This window comes from Drosophila virilis, chromosome 2 (genome assembly GCF_030788295.1).
Source record: "Drosophila virilis strain 15010-1051.87 chromosome 2, Dvir_AGI_RSII-ME, whole genome shotgun sequence".
NCBI lineage: Eukaryota > Metazoa > Arthropoda > Insecta > Diptera > Drosophilidae > Drosophila > Drosophila virilis.
Window position 1 is genome coordinate 15,714,525 of NC_091544.1, and position 26,342 is coordinate 15,740,866.

General features: G+C 33.6%; 2 protein-coding genes across 12 annotated transcripts in view; one reads left to right on the forward strand and one right to left on the reverse strand.

Annotated features, from left to right (window-relative positions):
• Gyc88E (Guanylyl cyclase at 88E) overlaps positions 1-26,342 on the reverse strand; it is a 56,364-nt gene that overhangs the window by 12,111 nt on the left and 17,911 nt on the right. The window lies entirely within an intron of this gene.
• Positions 1,316-24,418, forward strand: Mf (myofilin). Of its 10 annotated transcripts, none has more exons than XR_004303580.2 (9): positions 1,316-1,471; positions 9,148-9,295; positions 9,859-10,068; positions 18,596-18,665; positions 18,762-18,871; positions 21,418-21,774; positions 22,674-22,904; positions 23,203-23,372; positions 23,751-24,418. XR_004303580.2 is itself a non-coding variant. In XM_015171652.3 (8 exons), the coding sequence occupies exons 2-8, from the start codon at positions 9,205-9,207 to the stop codon at positions 23,768-23,770; spliced, it is 1,089 nt and encodes a 362-aa protein (XP_015027138.1). In that variant the 5' UTR covers positions 1,316-1,471; positions 9,148-9,204; the 3' UTR covers positions 23,771-24,418. The 10 variants fall into 10 exon arrangements, 6 of the variants coding, with proteins under 6 accessions (XP_015027138.1, XP_015027136.1, XP_015027137.1 ...); XR_004303585.2 differs by having other exon boundaries at positions 18,602-18,665; positions 21,418-21,624; XR_004303582.2 differs by having other exon boundaries at positions 1,317-1,471; positions 21,418-21,624.

The window sequence follows — 26,342 nt, forward strand, 5'->3', positions numbered from 1 at the left end:
AAAATAAACAATTGGCGCCTTGTCAAAAGGTCAAACTGCACGGGCGAAGCTCAGATAGATTAGTAAAAATAATTGTATTTCTCGACTGCCCTTTAATCCGCATCCCATAGCCATAGAGATCTGGATACTAGTTGTGTTTGTCTTTAGTTCGGATGTGCCATACACCCACACTTGATTTTCCATCTATGTAGGCTTAATGCTGTGCATGTTTTCAGATATCTGTTTTGCTTAGTTTAAAATGTTAACTGTTTGTTTACGCACGGAGGCAATTTATTTATTTATCTATAGGCCACATGCAGCAATCAGATTGGTTTTCAATTAGCAGGAACAGGTATTGGCCTTATAAACAACATCCACGCATTTTCAAATACCAGAAATGCTATTGTGTAAGCCCGAATAAACAAGAAATTCTGTTAAAATCAAATTGAATGTCATTCGATTGACCTTTATCGCTACCGAATTACGGATTTGTGCACTTGTGCATATTGGGTAGATTATATTAAAAAGTATTCCATGTTAATTCCGGCAAAATGTGCCGTGTCAACTATTTAATGCATGTTATTTTTTAATAAAGTTTGCAAAAAAAGTCAAAATCACAATATTTCTGCATTCTAGTGATTAATTTTGTTTTATCTAAAGAGTTAATATAATGTAAATATTGTTTAATCGCCATAGAAAAAATTCTTTTCCTTTAGCACGCATTACTCATAGGTTTCTATATCGCATTGTTATCGCTTTTTTATCTCCCAAGTAAGATAGTAACGTCTTTCAGTCTTTTTGGCGTTGAAGATGAAAAACAGTTTATAAGCGCAGAATATAGAATCTACGATATCTAAATGAATCGAATTAAATAATGAATATGTGTTAGGGCTCCAAGGAACATTAAGTTCAATGCTCAGTTGAATACCACAATTGACGCATTTCATTCAGATAATGAATGTTTTGAACCACAAAACAGCACAACTTTCTACGCACAAATATGAATGAAAGAAAGTATGTACGAGTATAAAATATTAAGAAATCAGACAGAATATACCCTACATACAACGAATAATATTAAAGATATTTCGAATATGAATATGATGGTATATGTGTGGGTGACTCTCGGGTTTTCTTTTTATGAGCAACGCCGTCACCGCGTTCATTTGAATCCAAAACAATGAGTGGGCGCTGGCAAACGGGCGATCTGTCAGATGCCGCCCTCGAGTGCCCACAGATTTGGCGAAAGCTATAGGCGAACTTGCTGAGCTTTCTGGCCACACACACACAGATACGCATGTGTGTGTATAGATATAGATACCATATAGATCGGCTACCTACGCCGTAAAGGAATATCGTGCTTTTGTCGTGTGTGAAACAAATGGCAAATTGTGAAACGAGTAAAATTGGTGAGGCAAATTTCGAATGGTTTGCAGTTTGAAAAAATTCTTCGTTGAGGATAGATCGCTATTTTTTAGGAGTAAAGCAAATTGTAAGCTAAGCAAAAAAAAAAAAATAATAATAATAATAGTATCTGAACAAATAAATGCATACTTATAAATAATATCAATTAAATAATTTAATCAAACATTATGGTGCAGTTATTGAACAATCGCAAAGTGTACAAACATATATTTTTTATTCAAAAAGTGCTGCTGCTCGTTTTCTAAACTGGGTATTTCGAAATCAAAATATGACAAAATATGATTGCCAATGGGCTGATTATATAAGCAGCCAAAGACATTTGACACCAAGTGAATATTGAATAAGTTTGATGGAATTTACCAAAGCAAATTGTGAAGTGTTTGAATTTGATACAAACTCGAGCATTGTTTATTTAAATCTATTTCAAATAAAAAACATATTGAAAGTATATTAAACAAATCTTGACTATATAAAATACAAAAAAAAATCAAATTAATTCAATTAAGAATTGTGGCGTCGTCTTTTTAGCCTGACGCCCGTCAGGAAAAATTCAACTCAAGGACATTTAAAAATAACGCAAATTTAGCTGCAGCTCGCGCAGATCGTCGTCTCACACACACACACACACACACACACACGCACTCGACTCGCATACAGACACACACACATACCCACTTACGGGCCAACAGCAGATAGACTTGATGTACACAGAATTTTGGCTAGTTATACATTTACATACAGAGAGAGAGTGTGAAAAATTCAGTGTGCCGCTTAATATATAAATTTTTGATATGTATATGCTATACATACATGAGTATATAGTTTGTGTGCGTTTGCTGACGATATTATTTGAGTTAAAAATTTATTTTTAGTGATTGATCTTGTTGAAGATAGATATGTTATATATATAGTGACATATCCATAGTCGCACCCACCCTTTAACATATCTTAGCACATAAGCATAAGCACAATTATAAACATTTCTAATATTGTAAACAAAGAGCCTGGTGATAACATCGACATTGGTCAAGATCAAACTGTCCCCCTTTGGTAGACATAAACAATTCACCCTAAATATCACGCCACTGTCAATGTTCCCATCAGAGTACTATCCCACGCATAATTGCTGACGCAGCTCAAACTTCACTCAATTTTGACTCAAACTCTCTCAAAGCGAAGTTTGCTAAGCGACCGCAACAGTTAGATAAATCAGTTCATATTCGGGAAGCAAATCTGAATGTACTCAACAAAAGTAGCCGTTAAGTGAAAATAATAAATTGAAATATATTTTTTTATAGTAACCTAACGTGTAAAACTTAATTGGCGCAGCCGGTAGGATACGTCGGGAAAAATTAAAGATCGCTAAAGGATAATTAATTCCCAGATCTAACGCACAATCGCGACCGAAAGTGTTGTCGGAGTGTAATAAAAATTTTCTCGAATACGTATCCGCACAAGAACCTTCGGGTCATTAGTAGCTTAATAATATTGACCCTTTGGGCAATAAAGCTACTACAGTTAATAACGACTGGCTTTGCATATCGTTTGATCCCTGCAATACGTTATTACTGAGTCTTTTTAAGACACACACACAAAAAAAAAAAAAACATTTACACAATAATCCATCACAAACTTTAACTTAAAATAAAAGTGCAAAATCAAAGAACAATAAAGTTCAAACCTACAAACTCAAAACTATTCAAAAAAAAGTGTATTACACCAAGATGACAATGGAATTATCAGAACAACACCTCAACCAGGCCCTTTCACAACTTAGACAGGTGCCAAGCTTTGACGGATCAACGGATCAACTAAACGCCTTCATTAAAAGGATAGATTACATCCTACACCTGTATCCAACCCGAGATGTTAGACAACATAGCATCTTATACGGAGCCATCGAATTGCAAGTCACAGGAGATGCTCAGAGAATATCACAAAGGACAGCAGCCAACACTTGGCAGGAGCTGAGAAACGCATTGATTGAAGAATACAAAGTGCAGACACCATTTGAAGAACTCCTTCGACGCTTATACAACACGAATTACCAAGGAAACGTCCGTAAGTTCATCGAGGAGCTCGAGAATAAATCTTTTGTTATTTTAAATAAGTTAGCACTAGAAAATATACCTAGCAATACAACCCTTTATACAAATGCTATGAATAACACAATCAAAGATGTTATTACAAAAAAATTACCAGATAGGCTTTTCATGATGTTAGCCAGACACGACATTACGTCGACACAAAAACTAAAGCAAGTAGCTCAAAGAGAGGGATTATATGAAAATAGCGTTACTGAAAAACCTAAAAATAATAATGTTCAGGGAAATCCAAATAACAATCGTAGGAACATGGGAAATTATCAGCAAAATGCTAACCCAACCACCATTTCAAGTGGCTATTCCAACACGAATCAGAGTTATCACGCACAAAATAAACAGCATAATAAGTCCGAAGACAATCAGAAAGCTCACCACGAGTTCCAACAGAAATTAAGTCAAGGTAGATACCAAAATCCCTTAAACTACCAAAATCAGTCCCATTCACGCTTGAATGCACCAAACCCTCCGACTAAACGTCAAAGAGATAGTAACAGTGGGCAGATGAAAATGGATACATCCGAAAATTTTCATCAGCAAGCCTCGGAACAAACAGAAGAAATCCATTCATAAAATTGATTATGAATGACGAAGTTCTAAAATGTGTCATCGACACAGGTTCAACCATAAATCTAATGAAAACAAACCGCTTAAATTTTCCAGTTTACAACGAAACATTAAAGGTTCACACCATAAATGGTGTTATTGAATTAAAACAAAGTATACGATTAGGAGCAAGCAAAATTTGTCCGAGCAAACAAAAATTCTATATTCACGACTTCTCAGAGCATTATGATGTTCTGATTGGGAGAGAATACCTTGAGGCATGTCAAGCAAAAATAGACTATGCACAAGGATCCGTAACCTTAGGAGAATTTAACTTTTGTTTTAGATATAATGACGAAGAGGTCGAAGAGGACATGACCGCACAAGAGTGCCTTGATCCACCCTCAACAGAGGACAGACCATTTAACTTCGCTATTAATAATGAATTAATAGAAAACAATGAGTTTAGGCTAGAGCACCTAAACTCAGAAGAAAAAGAAAAAATAAAAAAAGTTTTACATGAATTTCGTGATATCCAGTACCATGAAGGTGACAATTTGACTTTCACTAGTACAATTAAACACAAAATTCTAACGAAACATGAGGACCCAATTTACAAGCGTCCATACAAATATCCTCAAATATACGATGAGGAAGTAAATAAACAAATAAGCGATATGATAAAACAAAATATCATACGTAAATCCAAATCCCCTTACTGCTCACCAGTAATAATCGTTCCAAAGAAAAACGATGCATCTGGAAAGCAAAAATTCCGGTTAGTCATAGATTACCGCAATCTCAATGAACTAACTATTAATGATAAATACCCTATCCCGATCATGGATGAAATATTAGACAAACTTGGAAAATGTCAATATTTCACAACCATTGATCTAGCCAAAGGCTTCCACCAAATCCAAATGGATCCTGGTTCAATACCCAAGACCGCATTTTCGACTAAACATGGCCATTACGAGTACACTCGCATGCCATTTGGTCTTAAGAATGCACCTGCAACGTTCCAACGTTGTATGAACAATCTCTTAGAAGATTTAATTTTTAAAGATTGTCTGGTCTACTTAGACGACATTATTATTTTTTCCACTTCATTGGAGGAACACATTTTGTCGCTACAAAAGGTATTTAAGAAGCTTAGAGAAGCTAACTTAAAACTACAGTTGGATAAATGCGAGTTTATGAGAAAAGAAACTGAATTTCTCGGTCACATCATCACAACTGAGGGTATAAAACCAAATCCCAACAAGATACAAGCAATTGTCAAATTCCCAATTCCAAAAACCCCAAAAGAAATTAAATCATTTCTAGGATTATGTGGTTTCTATAGGAAATTTATACCAAATTTCGCTAATATAGTAAAACCATTAACACTTAAATTAAAAAAGGGAGCAAAAATCAATATAAAAGACAGAGACTACGAGCTAGCGTTTGAAAAGCTAAAAGTACTCATAACATCCGACCCAATTTTAATATACCCTAACTTCGAAAAACCATTTTCATTAACTACAGACGCGAGTAATATGGCAATAGGGGCCGTCCTTTCGCAAGAGCATAAGCCTATATGCTATGCAAGTAGAACTCTCAACGAGCATGAGTTAAATTATTCAACGATTGAAAAAGAATTATTAGCAATCGTTTGGGCCACTAAATACTTTAGGTCCTATCTCTTTGGTCGACAATTTCAAATCCTTAGTGATCACAGACCACTCGTCTGGTTAAATAATATGAAAGAACCTAACATGAAATTACAAAGGTGGAAGATCAAGCTAAATGAGTTTGATTTCCAAATTAAATACGTCCCAGGAAAAGAAAATTATGTGGCAGATGCTCTGTCCAGAATTCAATTAAACGAAAACTTCTTAGGCGAAGATACAATTAGCACAAGAGCAACAATACATAGTGCTCAAGAAGACAACAGTAACCATTTACAAATCACAGAAAGACCACTTAATTATTATAATCGACAAATAGAATTTGAAAAAGGAACCGAGAACGAAACAAAAGTTACGAATTACTTTCACAAAACCAACATAAAAATTACGTACAAAGACATGACTAATACGCATGCCAAAGAATTAATAAAAGAATACTTATGCACAAAGAAAAGTGTGCTATACTTCCACAACGAAGCAGATTTTCCAATTTTTCAAGAAGCCTACTTAGAAATAATAAGTCCGAATAATTCAACAAAGGCAATGAAAACTAGTACAAAATTAATAGACCTTCAAACATACGCAGAATTCAAAGAATTAATATTAAAAAAGCACAAAGAATTATTACATCCAGGAATTGAAAAAACTATCAATTGGTTCAAAGAAACCCACTATTTCCCAGATTATCAAAATCTAATTCAAAATCTAATAAATGAATGTGAGATTTGCAACATCGCAAAAACAGAACACAGAGATACAAAATTAACTTTCGAAATAACTCCGGAAATCGCTAATATCCGAGAAAAATATGTAATGGATTTTTACATAGTAGGAGATAAACAATTTTTATCTTGCATTGATATCTATTCAAAATTTGCATCATTAATAGAAATAAAAAGTAGAGACTGGCTAGAAACCAAACGAGCTATATTACAAGTGTTCAACCAAATGGGTAAACCCATCGAAATAAAGGCAGACAAAGACTCAGCTTTTATGTGCACAGCTTTACAATTATGGCTAAAATCAGAAGCAGTAAATATTAATATAACCACTAGTAAAAACGGTATATCCGACGTAGAACGATTTCATAAGACAGTTAACGAAAAACTAAGAATCATTAACAGCGACTCAGACGTCGAAAATAAACTTACAAAATTTGAAACTATACTCTACACGTACAATCATAAAACAAAGCACAAAACGACTAACAGAACACCAGCGGACATATTCATATATGCAGGTACACCAGAGTATGACACTCAAGCTAATAAAGAAAAACTAATAAATAACCTCAACAAAAACCGAAGAAACTTTTAACAATTTAATTGAACAAAGTAAAGAATTCAATAACCTTATACAAATCGAATACCTAGTAGAAAAATTAAACAGAGAAATAAACGGCTTAAAAATAGCCAAACGTAGCAAAAGAGGTTTAGTTAACATAGTAGGAACAGCATATAAATACTTATTTGGAACATTAAATCAAGAAGACAAAGCAGAAATTGAACAAAAAATAAGCAACTTAGCAGAAAACAGCGTTCAGGTTAACGAATTAAATTACATAATAGAAGCTATAAACAAAGGAATAGAAATCATGAACGAACTAGATCAAGAGAAACAAAAAGGAAAGAAATTAGATATCCTTATATTTAACTTACAACACTTTACAGAATATATAGAAGACATTGAGATGGGAATGCAGCTCACAAGATTAGGAATTTTTAACCCAAAATTACTAAAACATGACTATTTGTTGCATGTTAATTCTGAGAAATTGTTGAATACAAAAACTTCCACTTGGTTTAAATCAGATACAAACGAAATACTGATAATATCCCATATTCCTCGAGAAATAATAAAAAGCCCGGTATTCGAAATAATTCCATACCCGGATGAAAATAATAATATTTTGACAGAAATAGCTCATGAAAAATATTTTACCCAAGATAAAAAAGTTTATAGCAGAGAAACAAAAAAATTAATTAATAATGAATGTTTAACAGGAATTTTAAACCAAATAACATCAGAATGTAGTTATACTAAAATTTTGCAAAATTTTCAAATCAACTACATAGAACCAAATATAATTTTAACTTGGAATTTACCAAAAACTATATTAAACCATAATTGTATAAATAACGAAATAACAATAGAAGGAAACAATATAATAAAAATCTTTAATTGTTCATTGCAAATTAATGAAATTTCAATTTCAAACAATATGTTAGATTATACTCAAAGCATTTACGTAAGCAATGATGTTATAAAATTAGAACCACTTTCGTTTGTACAAACGAAACAAATTATAAATGCACATACAAAATTTAACAATGTATTCCAGATAATTACAATAACCATATTTGTAATCATATTAATAAGTTTAACACTGTATTTGACATATAAGTTCAAAAGCATACCTAAGAAATTAATTATAAAATATAAAAAACCCAAAGTAGAAGAAACACCTACAATAATAGGAGATATACCAATTGTAAAAGAAGAAAATGTTACACTATATCCAAACTTAAACACCTGAGGACAGGCACTTTTCTAATGGTTGGGGGAGTGACATATCCATAGTCGCACCCACCCTTTAACATATCTTAGCACATAAGCATAAGCACAATTATAAACATTTCTAATATTGTAAACAAAGAGCCTGGTGATAACATCGACATTGGTCAAGATCAAACTGTCCCCCTTTGGTAGACATAAACAATTCACCCTAAATATCACGCCACTGTCAATGTTCCCATCAGAGTACTATCCCACGCATAATTGCTGACGCAGCTCAAACTTCACTCAATTTTGACTCAAACTCTCTCAAAGCGAAGTTTGCTAAGCGACCGCAACAGTTAGATAAATCAGTTCATATTCGGGAAGCAAATCTGAATGTACTCAACAAAAGTAGCCGTTAAGTGAAAATAATAAATTGAAATATATTTTTTTATAGTAACCTAACGTGTAAAACTTAATTATATATATATATACAAATAGACAACTATTTTATACAATTTTTTGTAAACTTTGCTCTGCTGTAAAGTGGCACACAGTCTGTTTATTTTCGAACTGAGCAAATGCGTCGAGTCAGCCAAGATTTGGACATCCACATCCACATCCACGTCCATGTCGACAACTATAGCAAAACAGCTCTTGGCTGTGCTGCTGTCCCAATCTCGTGCATGTTGACATTTCAACATTCGAATACAACTCACAAACAGCGCCAAAACGTGCTATAGAACTTAAGAGTCGTAGACTTTGGCGTTGACAGAAACAACTTCAAATTGGTGCAAAGTGCAAGCTAATACAATTTTAACATAAAAGAAAAAACAAATCGTCATAATAATAAAATAGAACAAGGGAAAATAAAATAAAAAAAAAATAATATAAAATTATAATTGGGAAACTTTTTGGTATTGCAGCGAACGAGTTCAACGAATATTTCTTGTGCTTGAAAGACACAAAACAAATCGATCAAAATGTTCAAAAACCATTTGGAAATGATTGGGCGCAACGAGAGCCCCAGCAAGAAGGCCAAATTCTGGCAATCCTACATCAGATCCCTGAAGGGTAAGCATAAATATCATATCACAATTCCTATAACATATGTTTAGTATTGAAAGAACTATATTATGAAACATAAACATAAACTATGAATATCCCATGTATTTGTGTATCGAGAGAGCTGTCTTATAAAAAGTCTTATAGACATGGTAGCTACATAAATAGCACAAGCAGCGTATAGAATTTTGGTCTATTTTTTGGCAGGTGTCATTTAAGCGTATTGGCCAAAAAAGCTACACACAAAGCCGTATAAATGTGAAAAGCTTTTTTTTCTTTTCAATTTATATATACATATATATAGATATATATCTATTATGTGTGTATATTGAAAATATCTTAACTATGTGCTCATGAGCCAAACAAAGCGAAAAAATGTGGCTGCTGCGCCAAGGCAAAATAACTAGGCGCTCATATAGAAAATACAAAATTCAAAATACGAAACACAAAAATGAAATCAATTTTTTGGCAATGAGCCAAATATCTGAAATAGCACAAAACCTTATGAAGTAAAGCAATCCTAGTGTACATCAATTAGTTATAATATTGTTAATTCGCTTGCCACTCCACAGGTTCGGAGGATATTCGCGCCCATGAGACGCCAAGAGTCTCTCGCCCATACAGCTCGTACCTGGATTCGCCCACATACAGGAGCATCTACGATGAGCCCGCCACGGCCAACGAGCGCGTTCAGTCATCTGGCTACAGATATTTGCCAGTGAGCCGTGACACCTACGGCTACTCGCCACGTGCCATCTACGATCATCATTACAGCAGAACAAGTAAGTTGCCCAGTTGGATCAACCATTGTACTAAGTACTACAACTTATCCTACAGCAACAGTAACCCGCACAATTCTACTGCCTAAGAGCTTTGATTGATTTTTTTTTTGCTCAATCACGCCATTAATCAGTTAGTCAACGCATTTCAATCGTTGCATATATCAATCATGCATTTGGAATTCTATGCAAAACAGGTTGCCTTTATGGTTCAATCAGGCCATCCATCAGTTATCAGCCAGTCAGTCAGCGCACTTCAATCATTGCATATATCAGAGCTGCAACTCTTGAATTGATGACGAGTTGATTTTAAAGCTCAGTCATGCCATCCATCAGTCAATCAGTCAGTCAGATAGCGTACTTTGATCATTGCATCTATCAGTCGTGCATTTTTAGCTGTTCATCAACACGTGAATTGATAACGATAACGACATGATTTCCTGGCTCAGTCACGGCATGAATCAATCAATCAATCTGTCAATCATTGCATATGCCAATCGTGCATTCTTAATGCCAGCACACCTTGAATTGCTAACGGGTTGCCAAATTACGATACATTTTTCTCTATGATTTCATAATTATATAAAAAATAATAAAAAAAAAAAAACTGAATAAGAAAGAACTGCAGAAAGCCAAAATAGAATTACGTCAATGATTTTTAGTATTTGTGCGCTCGGGAATTGTTTTTGGCAAAGGCACACAAAAGTTGAACACAAAAAATTTACACATGCTCATAAGCTTTCAGCTGGTAAACACACACACATACATATATATATGTATATATTTATATACATATAGGCATATTTATGTATAATGCAGGTACATAAGACTGGGAAAACATTTTCAATTTGCTCACGCGTGCTGCGGATCAAATAACTGAGGCATACAATTTTAGATACATAATTATTTTTATATAATTTTTGTGATTGTTAATTAGCGTGCATTCCCCGCGTGTGTGCCTATAACAAAGCTCTATTTATTTTATACCCCACACCCCTGTCCACACACAGTCACATAGTCAAGTGTAATTTTTTATTTTCGAAACTAACCAATTTTTTTCTTTCTTTTTTTCTCATAAATGTTTCAGAAAATACATAAATGTTTTTCGTCAAAAAATACAAGAAACTAAAAAAAAGTATATTCAAATCAAATATATATATAATTAAGTTTTACACGTTAGGTTACTATAAAAAAATATATTTCAATTTATTATTTTCACTTAACGGCTACTTTTGTTGAGTACATTCAGATTTGCTTCCCGAATATGAACTGATTTATCTAACTGTTGCGGTCGCTTAGCAAACTTCGCTTTGAGAGAGTTTGAGTCAAAATTGAGTGAAGTTTGAGCTGCGTCAGCAATTATGCGTGGGATAGTACTCTGATGGGAACATTGACAGTGGCGTGATATTTAGGGTGAATTGTTTATGTCTACCAAAGGGGGACAGTTTGATCTTGACCAATGTCGATGTTATCACCAGGCTCTTTGTTTACAATATTAGAAATGTTTATAATTGTGCTTATGCTTATGTGCTAAGTTATGTTAAAGGGTGGGTGCGACTATGGATATGTCACTCCCCCAACCATTAGAAAAGTGCCTGTCCTCAGGTGTTTAAGTTTGGATATAGTGTAACATTTTCTTCTTTTAGAATTGGTATATCTCCTATTATTGTAGGTGTTTCTTCTACTTTGGGTTTTTTATATTTTATAATTAATTTCTTAGGTATGCTTTTGAACTTATATGTCAAATACAGTGTTAAACTTATTAATATGATTACAAATATGGTTATTGTAATTATCTGGAATACATTGTTAAATTTTGTATGTGCATTTATAATTTGTTTCGTTTGTACAAACGAAAGTGGTTCTAATTTTATAACATCATTGCTTACGTAAATGCTTTGAGTATAATCTAACATATTGTTTGAAATTGAAATTTCATTAATTTGCAATGAACAATTAAAGATTTTTATTATATTGTTTCCTTCTATTGTTATTTCGTTATTTATACAATTATGGTTTAATATAGTTTTTGGTAAATTCCAAGTTAAAATTATATTTGGTTCTATGTAGTTGATTTGAAAATTTTGCAAAATTTTAGTATAACTACATTCTGATGTTATTTGGTTTAAAATTCCTGTTAAACATTCATTATTAATTAATTTTTTTGTTTCTCTGCTATAAACTTTTTTATCTTGGGTAAAATATTTTTCATGAGCTATTTCTGTCAAAATATTATTATTTTCATCCGGGTATGGAATTATTTCGAATACCGGGCTTTTTATTATTTCTCGAGGAATATGGGATATTATCAGTATTTCGTTTGTATCTGATTTAAACCAAGTGGAAGTTTTTGTATTCAACAATTTCTCAGAATTAACATGCAACAAATAGTCATGTTTTAGTAATTTTGGGTTAAAAATTCCTAATCTTGTGAGCTGCATTCCCATCTCAATGTCTTCTATATATTCTGTAAAGTGTTGTAAGTTAAATATAAGGATATCTAATTTCTTTCCTTTTTGTTTCTCTTGATCTAGTTCGTTCATGATTTCTATTCCTTTGTTTATAGCTTCTATTATGTAATTTAATTCGTTAACCTGAACGCTGTTTTCTGCTAAGTTGCTTATTTTTTGTTCAATTTCTGCTTTGTCTTCTTGATTTAATGTTCCAAATAAGTATTTATATGCTGTTCCTACTATGTTAACTAAACCTCTTTTGCTACGTTTGGCTATTTTTAAGCCGTTTATTTCTCTGTTTAATTTTTTTACTAGGTATTCGATTTGTATAAGGTTATTGAATTCTTTACTTTGTTCAATTAAATTGTTAAAAGTTTCTTCGGTTTTTGTTATATTAACCGTTAAACAGTGGAATTCGTAATCTGTCGGAATGTCTATGGTTCCTGTTTTAAATATGAGATATCCGTTATGGGCTTTGATAGGATTAATTTCAATACTCTGTGCATTTATATAGTTTACAGTTATTGATAGTAATATTATAATAATTAATTTAAGCTGGTGCTTGTATGTTTTGATCGCTGTCTGTTGTTGACCTGTAATTGTTATATTTGCTTTGATTAGTCTTCTTTTTCTTTTTGAATTTGGTTTTGTAATGTGTTATTTTCCTGCCTCTGTTAGTTTCCTCAAAATGTTTGTCGTCGATTTGTCTTAGTTCTCCTGTTTTCTTGAACGGGGTTGTCGTCTTTGATTTAACTAACGGTGAGTGTTTGTACGTGTAGAGTATAGTTTCAAATTTTGTAAGTTTATTTTCGACGTCTGAGTCGCTGTTAATGATTCTTAGTTTTTCGTTAACTGTCTTATGAAATCGTTCTACGTCGGATATACCATTTTTACTAGTGGTTATATTAATATTTACTGCTTCTGATTTTAGCCATAATTGTAAAGCTGTACACATAAAAGCTGAGTCTTTGTCTGCCTTTATTTCGATGGGTTTACCCATTTGGTTGAACACTTGTAATATAGCTCGTTTGGTTTCTAGCCAGTCTCTACTTTTTATTTCTATTAATGATGCAAATTTTGAATAGATATCAATGCAAGATAAAAATTGTTTATCTCCTACTATGTAAAAATCCATTACATATTTTTCTCGGATATTAGCGATTTCCGGAGTTATTTCGAAAGTTAATTTTGTATCTCTGTGTTCTGTTTTTGCGATGTTGCAAATCTCACATTCATTTATTAGATTTTGAATTAGATTTTGATAATCTGGGAAATAGTGGGTTTCTTTGAACCAATTGATAGTTTTTTCAATTCCTGGATGTAATAATTCTTTGTGCTTTTTTAATATTAATTCTTTGAATTCTGCGTATGTTTGAAGGTCTATTAATTTTGTACTAGTTTTCATTGCCTTTGTTGAATTATTCGGACTTATTATTTCTAAGTAGGCTTCTTGAAAAATTGGAAAATCTGCTTCGTTGTGGAAGTATAGCACACTTTTCTTTGTGCATAAGTATTCTTTTATTAATTCTTTGGCATGCGTATTAGTCATGTCTTTGTACGTAATTTTTATGTTGGTTTTGTGAAAGTAATTCGTAACTTTTGTTTCGTTCTCGGTTCCTTTTTCAAATTCTATTTGTCGATTATAATAATTAAGTGGTCTTTCTGTGATTTGTAAATGGTTACTGTTGTCTTCTTGAGCACTATGTATTGTTGCTCTTGTGCTAATTGTATCTTCGCCTAAGAAGTTTTCGTTTAATTGAATTCTGGACAGAGCATCTGCCACATAATTTTCTTTTCCTGGGACGTATTTAATTTGGAAATCAAACTCATTTAGCTTGATCTTCCACCTTTGTAATTTCATGTTAGGTTCTTTCATATTATTTAACCAGACGAGTGGTCTGTGATCACTAAGGATTTGAAATTGTCGACCAAAGAGATAGGACCTAAAGTATTTAGTGGCCCAAACGATTGCTAATAATTCTTTTTCAATCGTTGAATAATTTAACTCATGCTCGTTGAGAGTTCTACTTGCATAGCATATAGGCTTATGCTCTTGCGAAAGGACGGCCCCTATTGCCATATTACTCGCGTCTGTAGTTAATGAAAATGGTTTTTCGAAGTTAGGGTATATTAAAATTGGGTCGGATGTTATGAGTACTTTTAGCTTTTCAAACGCTAGTTCGTAGTCTCTGTCTTTTATATTGATTTTTGCTCCTTTTTTTAATTTAAGTGTTAATGGTTTTACTATATTAGCGAAATTTGGTATAAATTTCCTATAGAAACCACATAATCCTAGAAATGATTTTATTTCTTTTGGGGTTTTTGGAATTGGGAATTTGACAATTGCTTGTATCTTGTTGGGATTTGGTTTTATACCCTCAGTTGTGATGATGTGACCGAGAAATTCAGTTTCTTTTCTCATAAACTCGCATTTATCCAACTGTAGTTTTAAGTTAGCTTCTCTAAGCTTCTTAAATACCTTTTGTAGCGACAAAATGTGTTCCTCCAATGAAGTGGAAAAAATAATAATGTCGTCTAAGTAGACCAGACAATCTTTAAAAATTAAATCTTCTAAGAGATTGTTCATACAACGTTGGAACGTTGCAGGTGCATTCTTAAGACCAAATGGCATGCGAGTGTACTCGTAATGGCCATGTTTAGTCGAAAATGCGGTCTTGGGTATTGAACCAGGATCCATTTGGATTTGGTGGAAGCCTTTGGCTAGATCAATGGTTGTGAAATATTGACATTTTCCAAGTTTGTCTAATATTTCATCCATGATCGGGATAGGGTATTTATCATTAATAGTTAGTTCATTGAGATTGCGGTAATCTATGACTAACCGGAACTTTTGCTTTCCAGATGCATCGTTTTTCTTTGGAACGATTATTACTGGTGAGCAGTAAGGGGATTTGGATTTACGTATGATATTTTGTTTTATCATATCGCTTATTTGTTTATTTACTTCCTCATCGTATATTTGAGGATATTTGTATGGACGCTTGTAAATTGGGTCCTCATGTTTTGTTAGAATTTTGTGTTTAATTGTACTAGTGAAAGTCAAATTGTCACCTTCATGGTACTGGATATCACGAAATTCATGTAAAACTTTTTTTATTTTTTCTTTTTCTTCTGAGTTTAGGTGCTCTAGCCTAAACTCATTGTTTTCTATTAATTCATTATTAATAGCGAAGTTAAATGGTCTGTCCTCTGTTGAGGGTGGATCAAGGCACTCTTGTGCGGTCATGTCCTCTTCGACCTCTTCGTCGTTATATCTAAAACAAAAGTTAAATTCTCCTAAGGTTACGGATCCTTGTGCATAGTCTATTTTTGCTTGACATGCCTCAAGGTATTCTCTCCCAATCAGAACATCATAATGCTCTGAGAAGTCGTGAATATAGAATTTTTGTTTGCTCGGACAAATTTTGCTTGCTCCTAATCGTATACTTTGTTTTAATTCAATAACACCATTTATGGTGTGAACCTTTAATGTTTCGTTGTAAACTGGAAAATTTAAGCGGTTAGTTTTCATTAGATTAATGGTTGAACCTGTGTCGATGACACATTTTAGAACTTCGTCATTCATAATCAATTTTATGAATGGATTTCTTCTGTTTGTTCCGAGGCTTGCTGATGAAAATTTTCGGATGTATCCATTTTCATCTGCCCACTGTTACTATCTCTTTGACGTTTAGTCGGAGGGTTTGGTGCATTCAAGCGTGAATGGGACTGATTTTGGTAGTTTAAGGGATTTTGGTATCTACCTTGACTTAATTTCTGTTGGAACTCGTGGTGAGCTTTCTGATTGTCTTCGGACTTATTATGCTGTTTATTTTGTGCGTGATAACTCTGATTCGTGTTGGAATAGCCACTTGAAATGGTGGTTGGGTTAGCATTTTGCTGATAATTTCCCATGTTCCTACGATTGTTATTTGGATTTCCCTGAACATTATTATTTTTAGGTTTTTCAGTAAAGCTATTTTCATATAATCCCTCTCTTTGAGCTACTTGCTTTAGTTTTTGTGTCGACGTAATGTCGTGTCTGGCTAACATCATGAAAAGCCTATCTGGTAATTTTTTTGTAATAACATCTTTGATTGTGTTATTCATAGCATTTGTATAAAGGGTTGTATTGCTAGGTATATTTTCTAGTGCTAACTTATTTAATATAACAAAAGATTTATTCTCGAGCTCCTCGATGAACTTACGGACGTTTCCTTGGTAATTCGTGTTGTATAAGCGTCGAAGGAGTTCTTCAAATGGTGTCTGCACTTTGTATTCTTCAATCAATGCGTTTCTCAGCTCCTGCCAAGTGTTGGCTGCTGTCCTTTGTGATATTCTCTGAGCATCTCCTGTGACTTGCAATTCGATGGCTCCGTATAAGATGCTATGTTGTCTAACATCTCGGGTTGGATACAGGTGTAGGATGTAATCTATCCTTTTAATGAAGGCGTTTAGTTGATCCGTTGATCCGTCAAAGCTTGGCACCTGTCTAAGTTGTGAAAGGGCCTGGTTGAGGTGTTGTTCTGATAATTCCATTGTCATCTTGGTGTAATACACTTTTTTTTGAATAGTTTTGAGTTTGTAGGTTTGAACTTTATTGTTCTTTGATTTTGCACTTTTATTTTAGGTTAAAGTTTGTGATGGATTATTGGTTAAATGTTTTTTTTTTTTTTTGTGTGTGTGTCTTAAAAAGACTCAGTAATAACGTATTGCAGGGATCAAACGATATGCAAAGCCAGTCGTTATTAACTGTAGTAGCTTTATTGCCCAAAGGGTCAATATTATTAAGCTACTAATGACCCGAAGGTTCTTGTGCGGATACGTATTCGAGAAAATTTTTATTACACTCCGACAACACTTTCGGTCGCGATTGTGCGTTAGATCTGGGAATTAATTATCCTTTAGCGATCTTTAATTTTTCCCGACGTATCCTACCGGCTGCGCCAATTATGTTTTACACGTTAGGTTACTATAAAAAAATATATTTCAATTTATTATTTTCACTTAACGGCTACTTTTGTTGAGTACATTCAGATTTGCTTCCCGAATATGAACTGATTTATCTAACTGTTGCGGTCGCTTAGCAAACTTCGCTTTGAGAGAGTTTGAGTCAAAATTGAGTGAAGTTTGAGCTGCGTCAGCAATTATGCGTGGGATAGTACTCTGATGGGAACATTGACAGTGGCGTGATATTTAGGGTGAATTGTTTATGTCTACCAAAGGGGGACAGTTTGATCTTGACCAATGTCGATGTTATCACCAGGCTCTTTGTTTACAATATTAGAAATGTTTATAATTGTGCTTATGCTTATGTGCTAAGTTATGTTAAAGGGTGGGTGCGACTATGGATATGTCACTATATATATATATACTATATATATATTTATATACTATAAATACTATATATCGACGCAGCGCACTACAAAAGATTTGTTCTCTCTAGGCAAAATCAACATTTTAGTTATATATTTAGTAAATACTAAGGGAGAAATCTGTAGCATTAGCTTATATGTCTGTGTGTATCTAGCTGTGTTTAACATAATATTCAGAATGATTTATAGTAATTTTTCTTATGTAGTTCTGTTGGCTGAAATTCAATAAAAAATATTATTTTTCCTGAGAATTTCTCGTGCTATGGAAAACGTGTGTTCAATTGTGCATTTCACATTCATGACATTCATCAGGTATTTTGTATCGCATTTAATCTTCATTTGATTTCATTTTATGCACTTGAACTTTCCATACCCAAGGTTTTTCTTAATTAAATGCAACTTTTTAAAACTATTTTATTTTTAATTCTTTTCTTTTCTGCTGCTTTTTAATTGTTAAACCTGCTTTTATTGGATAAATATCGTACGTATATCCAACTGCTTTCTATTGACAAAAATGGGAATATAACGCAAACGCTGAGAGCCCCAGTTTAACAGTCTTTATAATACAATTTAATTTTGCCTTAAAATGTAAGCAAATACATTTATTATTTAGTTACTTGAATTTCTCTTTTAATATTTGAATGCCTTGATTGAGGGTTTGTGTACATTTTTATATTGATTAATTGCACATTCTCTTCGCAGTTCCAGCTAATTACGATGCAGAGAAGGCCTGGAATGATCATTTGAAGCGCATGCAAGAAATTGAGCGCAGGTGTGTGGCAAATCTTTATATCCTACTACCATACTATATCATGGAACAATTTGCTAAGTTCTACAGCTGACTGACGATATTGTTTGTGCCTTTCAGATATCCATCTCGCTATGGTCTCTACTTGAGAGACAAGCCACTCACACCAAACTCTTTGGTGCCTTTGGAATACGAGCCAGAGGATAAGCTGTTGACTGAACTCAACAAGGGTAAGGATATCAAAGACATTTTCTAAATACGTCAAGAAAAAAAATCAAAAAAAAACAAACAAAAACACAAGAACATCAGCAGAAAGTAGCCAATACAACAACAACAACAACAACATTTAAATAAAAATCTACGAAATTTGAAATTGAATGATAAACGACAACAAAATTTAAGACTACTTGTAAAAAAAGCTAGAAAAATTACAAAATGTAAGCACGAAAAAAAAAAAATAGCAAAGAAAACAACATCAATACGAGAACAACAAGAACTCAACAGAATTTTTTCAAATTCAGACAACACACAAAAAAAAAAAGAAAGAAAAAAACATCAACTCGAAACTTGACTAGCAAGTTTTTTGTCATAAGAAATTTGCGTTGTTCAAGTCTCCATTTGACAATTTCTATAAATGCCTGAACAAACTATATCTTTAACACTGTATATCGTATACTATATATATCTTGCAGCCAGTTTGATGTACTGAGCGTTTACATTCGAAAAAAAGCTAACTGGTTGAAAACGTTTGTTTTGGCTTAGCTTTAGTAAATTGTAAAATTATGCAGAAATTGTTTAACAACAATACCAACAGCAAGTAACATGATAAATGATAATTTTAAATTAATTTGTCTGTAAAAAGAATCCAATACCCCAATATAGTAAATGGAAGAAAAACAACAACAACAAAAGAATTTCGTTAAATGTTTCATTGTATGATATGATGCTTTATTTAATTTTTATTTTTAACTTATTTATACAACAAACAAACAAACAACGAAAGTAATAAAACCAAACAAAACACATATAAATATCTAATTTTAATTTAGACATACTTCGAAAATATAAATCATATAAACCATTTAATAACTATATATATTTCATTAAAGCATTCTAACCAGCCGTTGCATACAAACTCACCAGCTCACCATCCCATTGTTAAAGCCAAGATCCGTATCCATACCCAACTACTTTAAGCCTTCAACATTTTTTCTAACAGCTGTACCATAGACTTTTTGATAGCTGCTAAAGTGTTTTTTGAGCGCAATATACGGCCGACAGTCTGTATGATAAATCAATGTACCGCTGTCGCACTGAGCTGGCTTTTTACAACTCTGAGAAACTCTTAGATTAATACAAACGGAATTAATAAAAACTATTAAATACAAACAACTGTGTTTTGCATATACTGATTTTTTGACAACTAAACTGACTTTTGTCCTGTATTTTTAAATGTATATACCAAATTCATACACATTTGTTGTTTTTTTGTTTTTTGTAACACTGTAAAGTTTTTTTTTTCGAATTCATTTAATACTATCTGTTGCCCCACGTCCTCTTGTGTGATTGTCTATATCATTTCTTCGTCGCTCCCCCAGCTCACAACTACTAAAAAAGAACATAGATACATACACTGTGCGGTGCCTGTAAATAAACTGCCAAATACTTAAAAAAAAACTAAAACTTTCAAATCAAATGAAATATTTAACGAAGACTGTGCTCAATGTATGTCACATTCAGTATAATTTATTATGTACACATATTATTATGTTTAACTTTCTCTGGCAGTATTTAATCGAAAAATTCTACAAAATAGATAAATACCTCCAAGTAAATGTTGTGTCAAATTGTCATAACTTGTTTCGTGCCCGCAGTTCTGTAATTTTGTACTATGTACTATGTATTTTGTTTAGTGTGTTGTTTAGAGCTTCGTTAGAAGGTCTGAACATCGTTGGGTTGTTGTGTTTATTTGGGAACTGCTGCCGGTAAGTACTTACATAATATTAAACAATCTGTAGAAAAGAAATTCAACTAAAAGCAAATGATATGTATTTGATGATAGCTTATTTAAAAGTTATGTTCTTTTCGAAGAGCTCGCAATTCCATGGTTATCGGATTAAGTATTTCTTTTGAAATCCACACCCACTTGGTATGCCAGGCAGCAAGGCAACAACTGGACATGTTCTCTAGGACCTTTCAATAAGAAGTGTTGTATAAACATATCGTTGAGGTAGCCTGCATCATGCAAAGGCTATGAGAATTTTCCTAGCTTGCATATGTGAAAAAAGAAGCACACACACATTGTATGAGAATTGTCAAAGCAAAGGCGATGAAAGCTTTGAATATAAATGAAATGGGATTTCTATTCAAGTGTGTATGTGCATGGGACATAAGTGTTTATCTTGACAAGTAAGGATTTAAATAGACTTTTCATAAGGTAGAAGTGGAATTAAATGAGCAATTTTTCAAGTGACCACATCTCTTAGACAAACAAACTGCAGCTCTAAAGAATTTACTTATTTAACAATTTTATTAAAAATGTTCCTGCTTTTGTTCTATCCAATGAACTTTTTACAGTGTGAGTCTGTTTCTTAACGACCAGAAAACCATTAAGAAAACAGGGTATTAGTTACAATCTTGAGAACGTATCTCGTTAGGGGCCACCATTTAATTGATCCTATTACAGAATGTGAAAAAGTACGTTCAATTGTTACTAGGAGTCTTAAGCGCTGCCTTGTGCTATAGCTATGAATTTGTTTTCTGTTTCAATTTGCAGCACGTCGCTCGGTGTCGCCGTTCCGTCCCAGCCGCACCACACGTGCTGGCAGTGAGCCCTATGTGCCACCACCGGTCTACTGGAATCGCGAGGGCAGCGTGCCACGCGGCGGACCATCTGTGTTCGATCGCGCCACCAGCCTGGCTCCGTTCACGCGGCCAAGCTTCCGTGCCAGCTCGCTGGAACCATTGGATGAACTCTTTGAAAGTAAGTTGCCCGCAATTGCTGAGGCGGCCGCCGCCGATGCAGCCGCCAGTAGGCCAAGCATTTTTGAGCGCGCCGGCTCACCAAGTCCCACTCCTGTCAAAGCCGGTCGCTGGGGACCACGTCCCACTGAAGTCGCCTACGATGCTGAGGGTAAAAATCAAAATTCATCCTAACCGTTTTTCTTTATACAAGAAGAGACGAAATTTTCTCGTTGTTGTTCTTTATTATGGCTTCTATTGCCCAAATGCGACACAAAATGTTAATGACAACGACAATGATGATGATGATGATGATGATGATAATAATAATAATCATCATGATGACGAACGTGTTGAAAAATTGTTGCCATATTTTTCGCGATGCGTTCGTATCTGTTTCAGTCACTTTGTGCGTGTGTCGCTAGAATTTGTCAAAATTTTCTTTTTTTTTTTTTATGTACTTTGGCTGCCATCCAACAACATTTTTATTATGTTCCTTGTGTTGAGTGTACTACCAACAGCATCAGCAAAAAAAAAAAAATAAAAACAAAAAAAAAATAATGTAATGTTAGCCCAAAAGTTAGCGACGAGCTTAAAGTCTTTAATCGTGAATTCATTTAAACGCTTCTCCCCACCTATTTTGCTTTTTGAATTGCCGTAGCGCCTGGCACCTATCCTCTCTCTCTTCCTTACTCTATCACTCTCTCTCTCTCTCTGTCCTATTTTCATTTTTATGATTTTTGGTCAATTTTCCACTACGAAACTTCACATACGCATGGAAAATATCAAAACATTGTTAATGTTAAAGCGTTGTCTTTTCTTGTTTTTTTTTTTTTGGTTTAATTTTTGTATTTTAGTTTAAAAGCAAAGCAAAAAATATTTTTCTTTCTGCTCTTCTTGTATACATTGCAATACAACAAAACACAACAAAAATCAACAAATCTAATTGTATACCCTACAACACGCACATTACACCACCACCAACAACAACAACAACAACAACAAACATCGATGATGATTTTGCTACTTGACAATAAACACATTCAAAACGCTATGTCGAACCACAAATAGGACTTCCAATCTTCCATCCACGCAACCGGTTCAGGGATATGTTGAGCCCCAGCCCCAGGTTGCCCATCTCATCGATTGTGCGCGATCCCTTCTGGTGGGATGTGGATGATTTGGTGCCCTTCCGTGCCAGCTCGGTGCCCCGCGCCTCGAGCCCCGTGGCCCGTGATTCGTATTTGTCGCCGGTGAAGAATCGTTATCTGTGGTCCAGGCACCCAGCCAGACCCCTGACACGTAAGTAGTCGCAAGATGATTATTATTTGAGTCCTGCTATTGTATATAGAATTCAAAGCAACCTGTATATATTTTATGCTATTCACTGGCAAAGCTCCCACTATTTTAAAACGTTTCTTGGAACTCATGAAAACCATTTTAAGCACTCGCGGAAAATATCTGATTTAAAGCATGATGAGAAATGATATAGTGAAACATACTTAGTCCTTACTTAAATTCTCATGTTATTCAATTCCAAATATGAATATTTTAACATTATTATTTTTATTTTTTTTTTACATTTATTTGCCAAACACAGCTGAGGCAGAGGATTATTTCTAAAACAAAAAATAAAAAAATATAAGCAAAAATCTATCAAAATCGTTAGCTCTAATAACAAGCGATGCTATATCATATAGCACTTCTGTAATTTTTTTGTACTTTAATTTACATAAATTACATGTAACGAAATGCAATACAAACAAATTGGTAAGAATATTATTTAAACAAAAAAAATTAAAAAAACCCTTCCACACGCATGTGAAAAATTTATTCATGCAAGCTACATTATCCGACATGTAGTGCCGTATACTAAGTAGTATATCCCGCATTATCCCTAGAAGAACATTATATACCATATATTCGTAGAACATCCATACAAGTAACTAAGTAGTTGTAGTAACCATTTGACCAAATTGAAGAACCATATAAACTGTGATTAACATTCTTAAAAATGAAAACGATTCGTAGAAAATTGCACGCACTTGTTTAAAAGACTTTGATACGTACTGTAGTTTATTTTCTGTTTTTGTTTCAAGTCGGTTGTTGGATTGTTATTAATATAAATAATTTTTTAATTTCTGACAGCTCACCGCTCAATTTTGTAAACGAACGAAAACGAACTTTAAAAGATGAACAACTACAAGAAGAAGAACAACAACAACCACAACGAATGCATCAATGGGGTCCCCAAAACAACGACAAGCCTTGGTTTCCACAACAAGAACCGGAAATCAACGAAAGTAGCAAAAATGAATCTGTAGTCTCAAAATCCTCAACAACGATTGAATTTTTTCAAAACTGCCAGCCCCAGAACAACCGGTGGCTGCCTCCAACTCAATATTGCCATCAAGTGCGTACTTCCCGTAGTAAAAATAAAAAAAAAGAATAATAATAATAATACAATTATAATAATAAAAAAAATAACTAAAGGAAAACATTTACAACAACAACTCTCAATAAAAAGTTTTTATTTTCAATTTCTTAGCTCATGTCTTAGTAATAAGTGCAAGTATATGAAAAAAAAAAATCTAAAATTCGATTTACATTTATTATAAAAAAAAAAAAAACCAAATCTATTATGAGCCGCTCTTGAACAACTCGAGTGCCATAAATTGTTCCTTTTTTGTATATTTTAGACGCTATATTTGTAATTGTATTGATAACAACAAAAAAAAAAAGAAAAGAAAACTCGGATTTCAAGTATAAACGGTTTGATTTTTTGAGTACTCAATAAAAATATAAGGATAACTGAACGTTTCACTGCATATGAGAATATATATCTGCCATACTATACATGAATACGACAATTTTGCGGCTTAGCATATTTTCAACTTGTAATAAAAACAAAACTTCCCAAAAAAAAAAAAGAAAATAAAAATTTCAAAAAGCCCAAAAAGTTGGACTATTACGTTTCTGTAAGCTCACAAGCAAATTGAGCAAGGTAAAAGGAGGGTTCAAAAGGTGGCTCCAAATGTATCTCAGGTGTCAAAACTCAATTTGCAAGGATTTCGCAAATTATTGCAAAATCTAAAATAATCTTGAATTTAGTTTAACAAATGCTTTCGGATCTAATGTTGTAGGCTAAGATCTCAGTTGTGAGCGACTGCAATAGTTCCTGTTAAATTCAACTAACTGTCAAACAGCAACAACTTTGACATCAACTTGAACTTTAATGAATATTGTCAAGTTATTTCGTTTTTTTGCAGTTCTGGCCCGATAATAGTCGCAAATTGACTCCATTTTCAATTGGGGTTAGGGGTAGAATTTCGTTGCCGCTCTTATGCCCTGAATGAACATCAGCAAATATGAATGAAATAGTTTTGTACACGTAGCGTGTTGGCCTCTGACCTTAATTAATTTAAAAACATCTAGAGCTTAGTCAACTAATGGACAGAGCTGTAAACATCGAATGTCATAGAACTGTCCATGGTTCCATTTCTTTTCTGGCGATGTCATTTATCTTTTCATTTTTTTGTTTTTTTGTATTTTTCTAACAGTTTTCCGTTTTTTTTTTACTTTACTTTGACGTTTTTGGCGTTTAGCACGCAATTGTTTCGCACTTTTTGCCGCCTGCTGTTTGTCTGTTTGCGCTGAGTCTGCAGCGAGTCCTTCAGGTCCTTTGGATATATGCACACGCTGTATTGTTTTGGAGCGCCCTACTTTCATTTTCTTTATTGTTTCTGGTCATTTGCTACTTTTTTGTTTTGGACAATTCGAATTTTTCTTCTATTTAATTATTGATTCACACCAGCTCTATTGGCAAAGGTCATTCAATGTCAATTATATTATATTTGCTGCTGAGGGGCGGGCCTGCTCTTTGGAGATTTCACGTTCCTGGCATTTTGTACAGCAGTTCAATTGCGTTTTAACTGTTATTTTGATGCGTGTCCCTCGATGATTTGCCAAGTGGTATTTTCTGCTGATCCTTTTGTGCTCAACCACAGCGTATGCCAAGTCATGTGGGGACCCCCTTTGCGAAGGCATGCCCCAAGCATTTAATTAAAAATTTAATCTCTATGTCAAATTGCTTGCTCCACGAAAAGTTGCAAAAGGAAAGCCTGTAGCACGTTTTTTTCTGGGCGGTCATGCAAAAGAAAAATATACTCTGCGGCTGCCTTATTTGTTCAGGTGTAATAATTGTGTATAAAGAACACCAAAACATGTTTTTATGCTTACCACATTGTACTGGGAGGATTCCGCAAGCTGACGCATTCTTTTCGCTAGTTGCCAGTTTATTTATTGAAAGTACTTCTAATTGAGTAGCTTATATAATCATAATTTAATCAGAAGACTCTAGGTAATCATTATTTTGATTAGAGGACTTTAGCTTTTTGTTGTACTGTTGGGAATAGATATATTTTCCATATATACTTAGAAGTCACATTAGTAATTGATTTCTGGCAAACAATTTATAAAACTATTCGCCACCCAAGTTCATTTGAAAATTCCTGGTAAATGTTATTAAAATTTCATGCATCCTTCTAACGAAAAGAAATTGCTTTTTGCTAATAAATTTGGCCTCGACGTGCCCAGCAAGTTCATATACTCCCTAATATTAAATTCATAAAATTCCTGAAGAACTTAAACAAAGTCTTTAACTTTTGACATTTATGCGCAGCTACTTATATTTCGATTATTTACTCTGACTTCGAGGTCTTCACATTATCGTGGCAAGTT

What these genes read in the sequence shown, in the direction of transcription:
- Mf (XM_015171652.3), top strand. Translation starts at nt 9,205, where the DNA reads ATGTTCAAAAACCATTTGGAAATGATTGGGCGCAACGAGAGCCCCAGC. An exon ending in CTACATCAGATCCCTGAAGG is followed by an intron (nt 9,296 to 9,858) that starts GTAAGCATAAAT and finishes GCCACTCCACAG; the next exon opens with GTTCGGAGGATATTCGCGCC. An exon ending in TCATCATTACAGCAGAACAA is followed by an intron (nt 10,069 to 18,595) that starts GTAAGTTGCCCA and finishes TTCTCTTCGCAG; the next exon opens with TTCCAGCTAATTACGATGCA.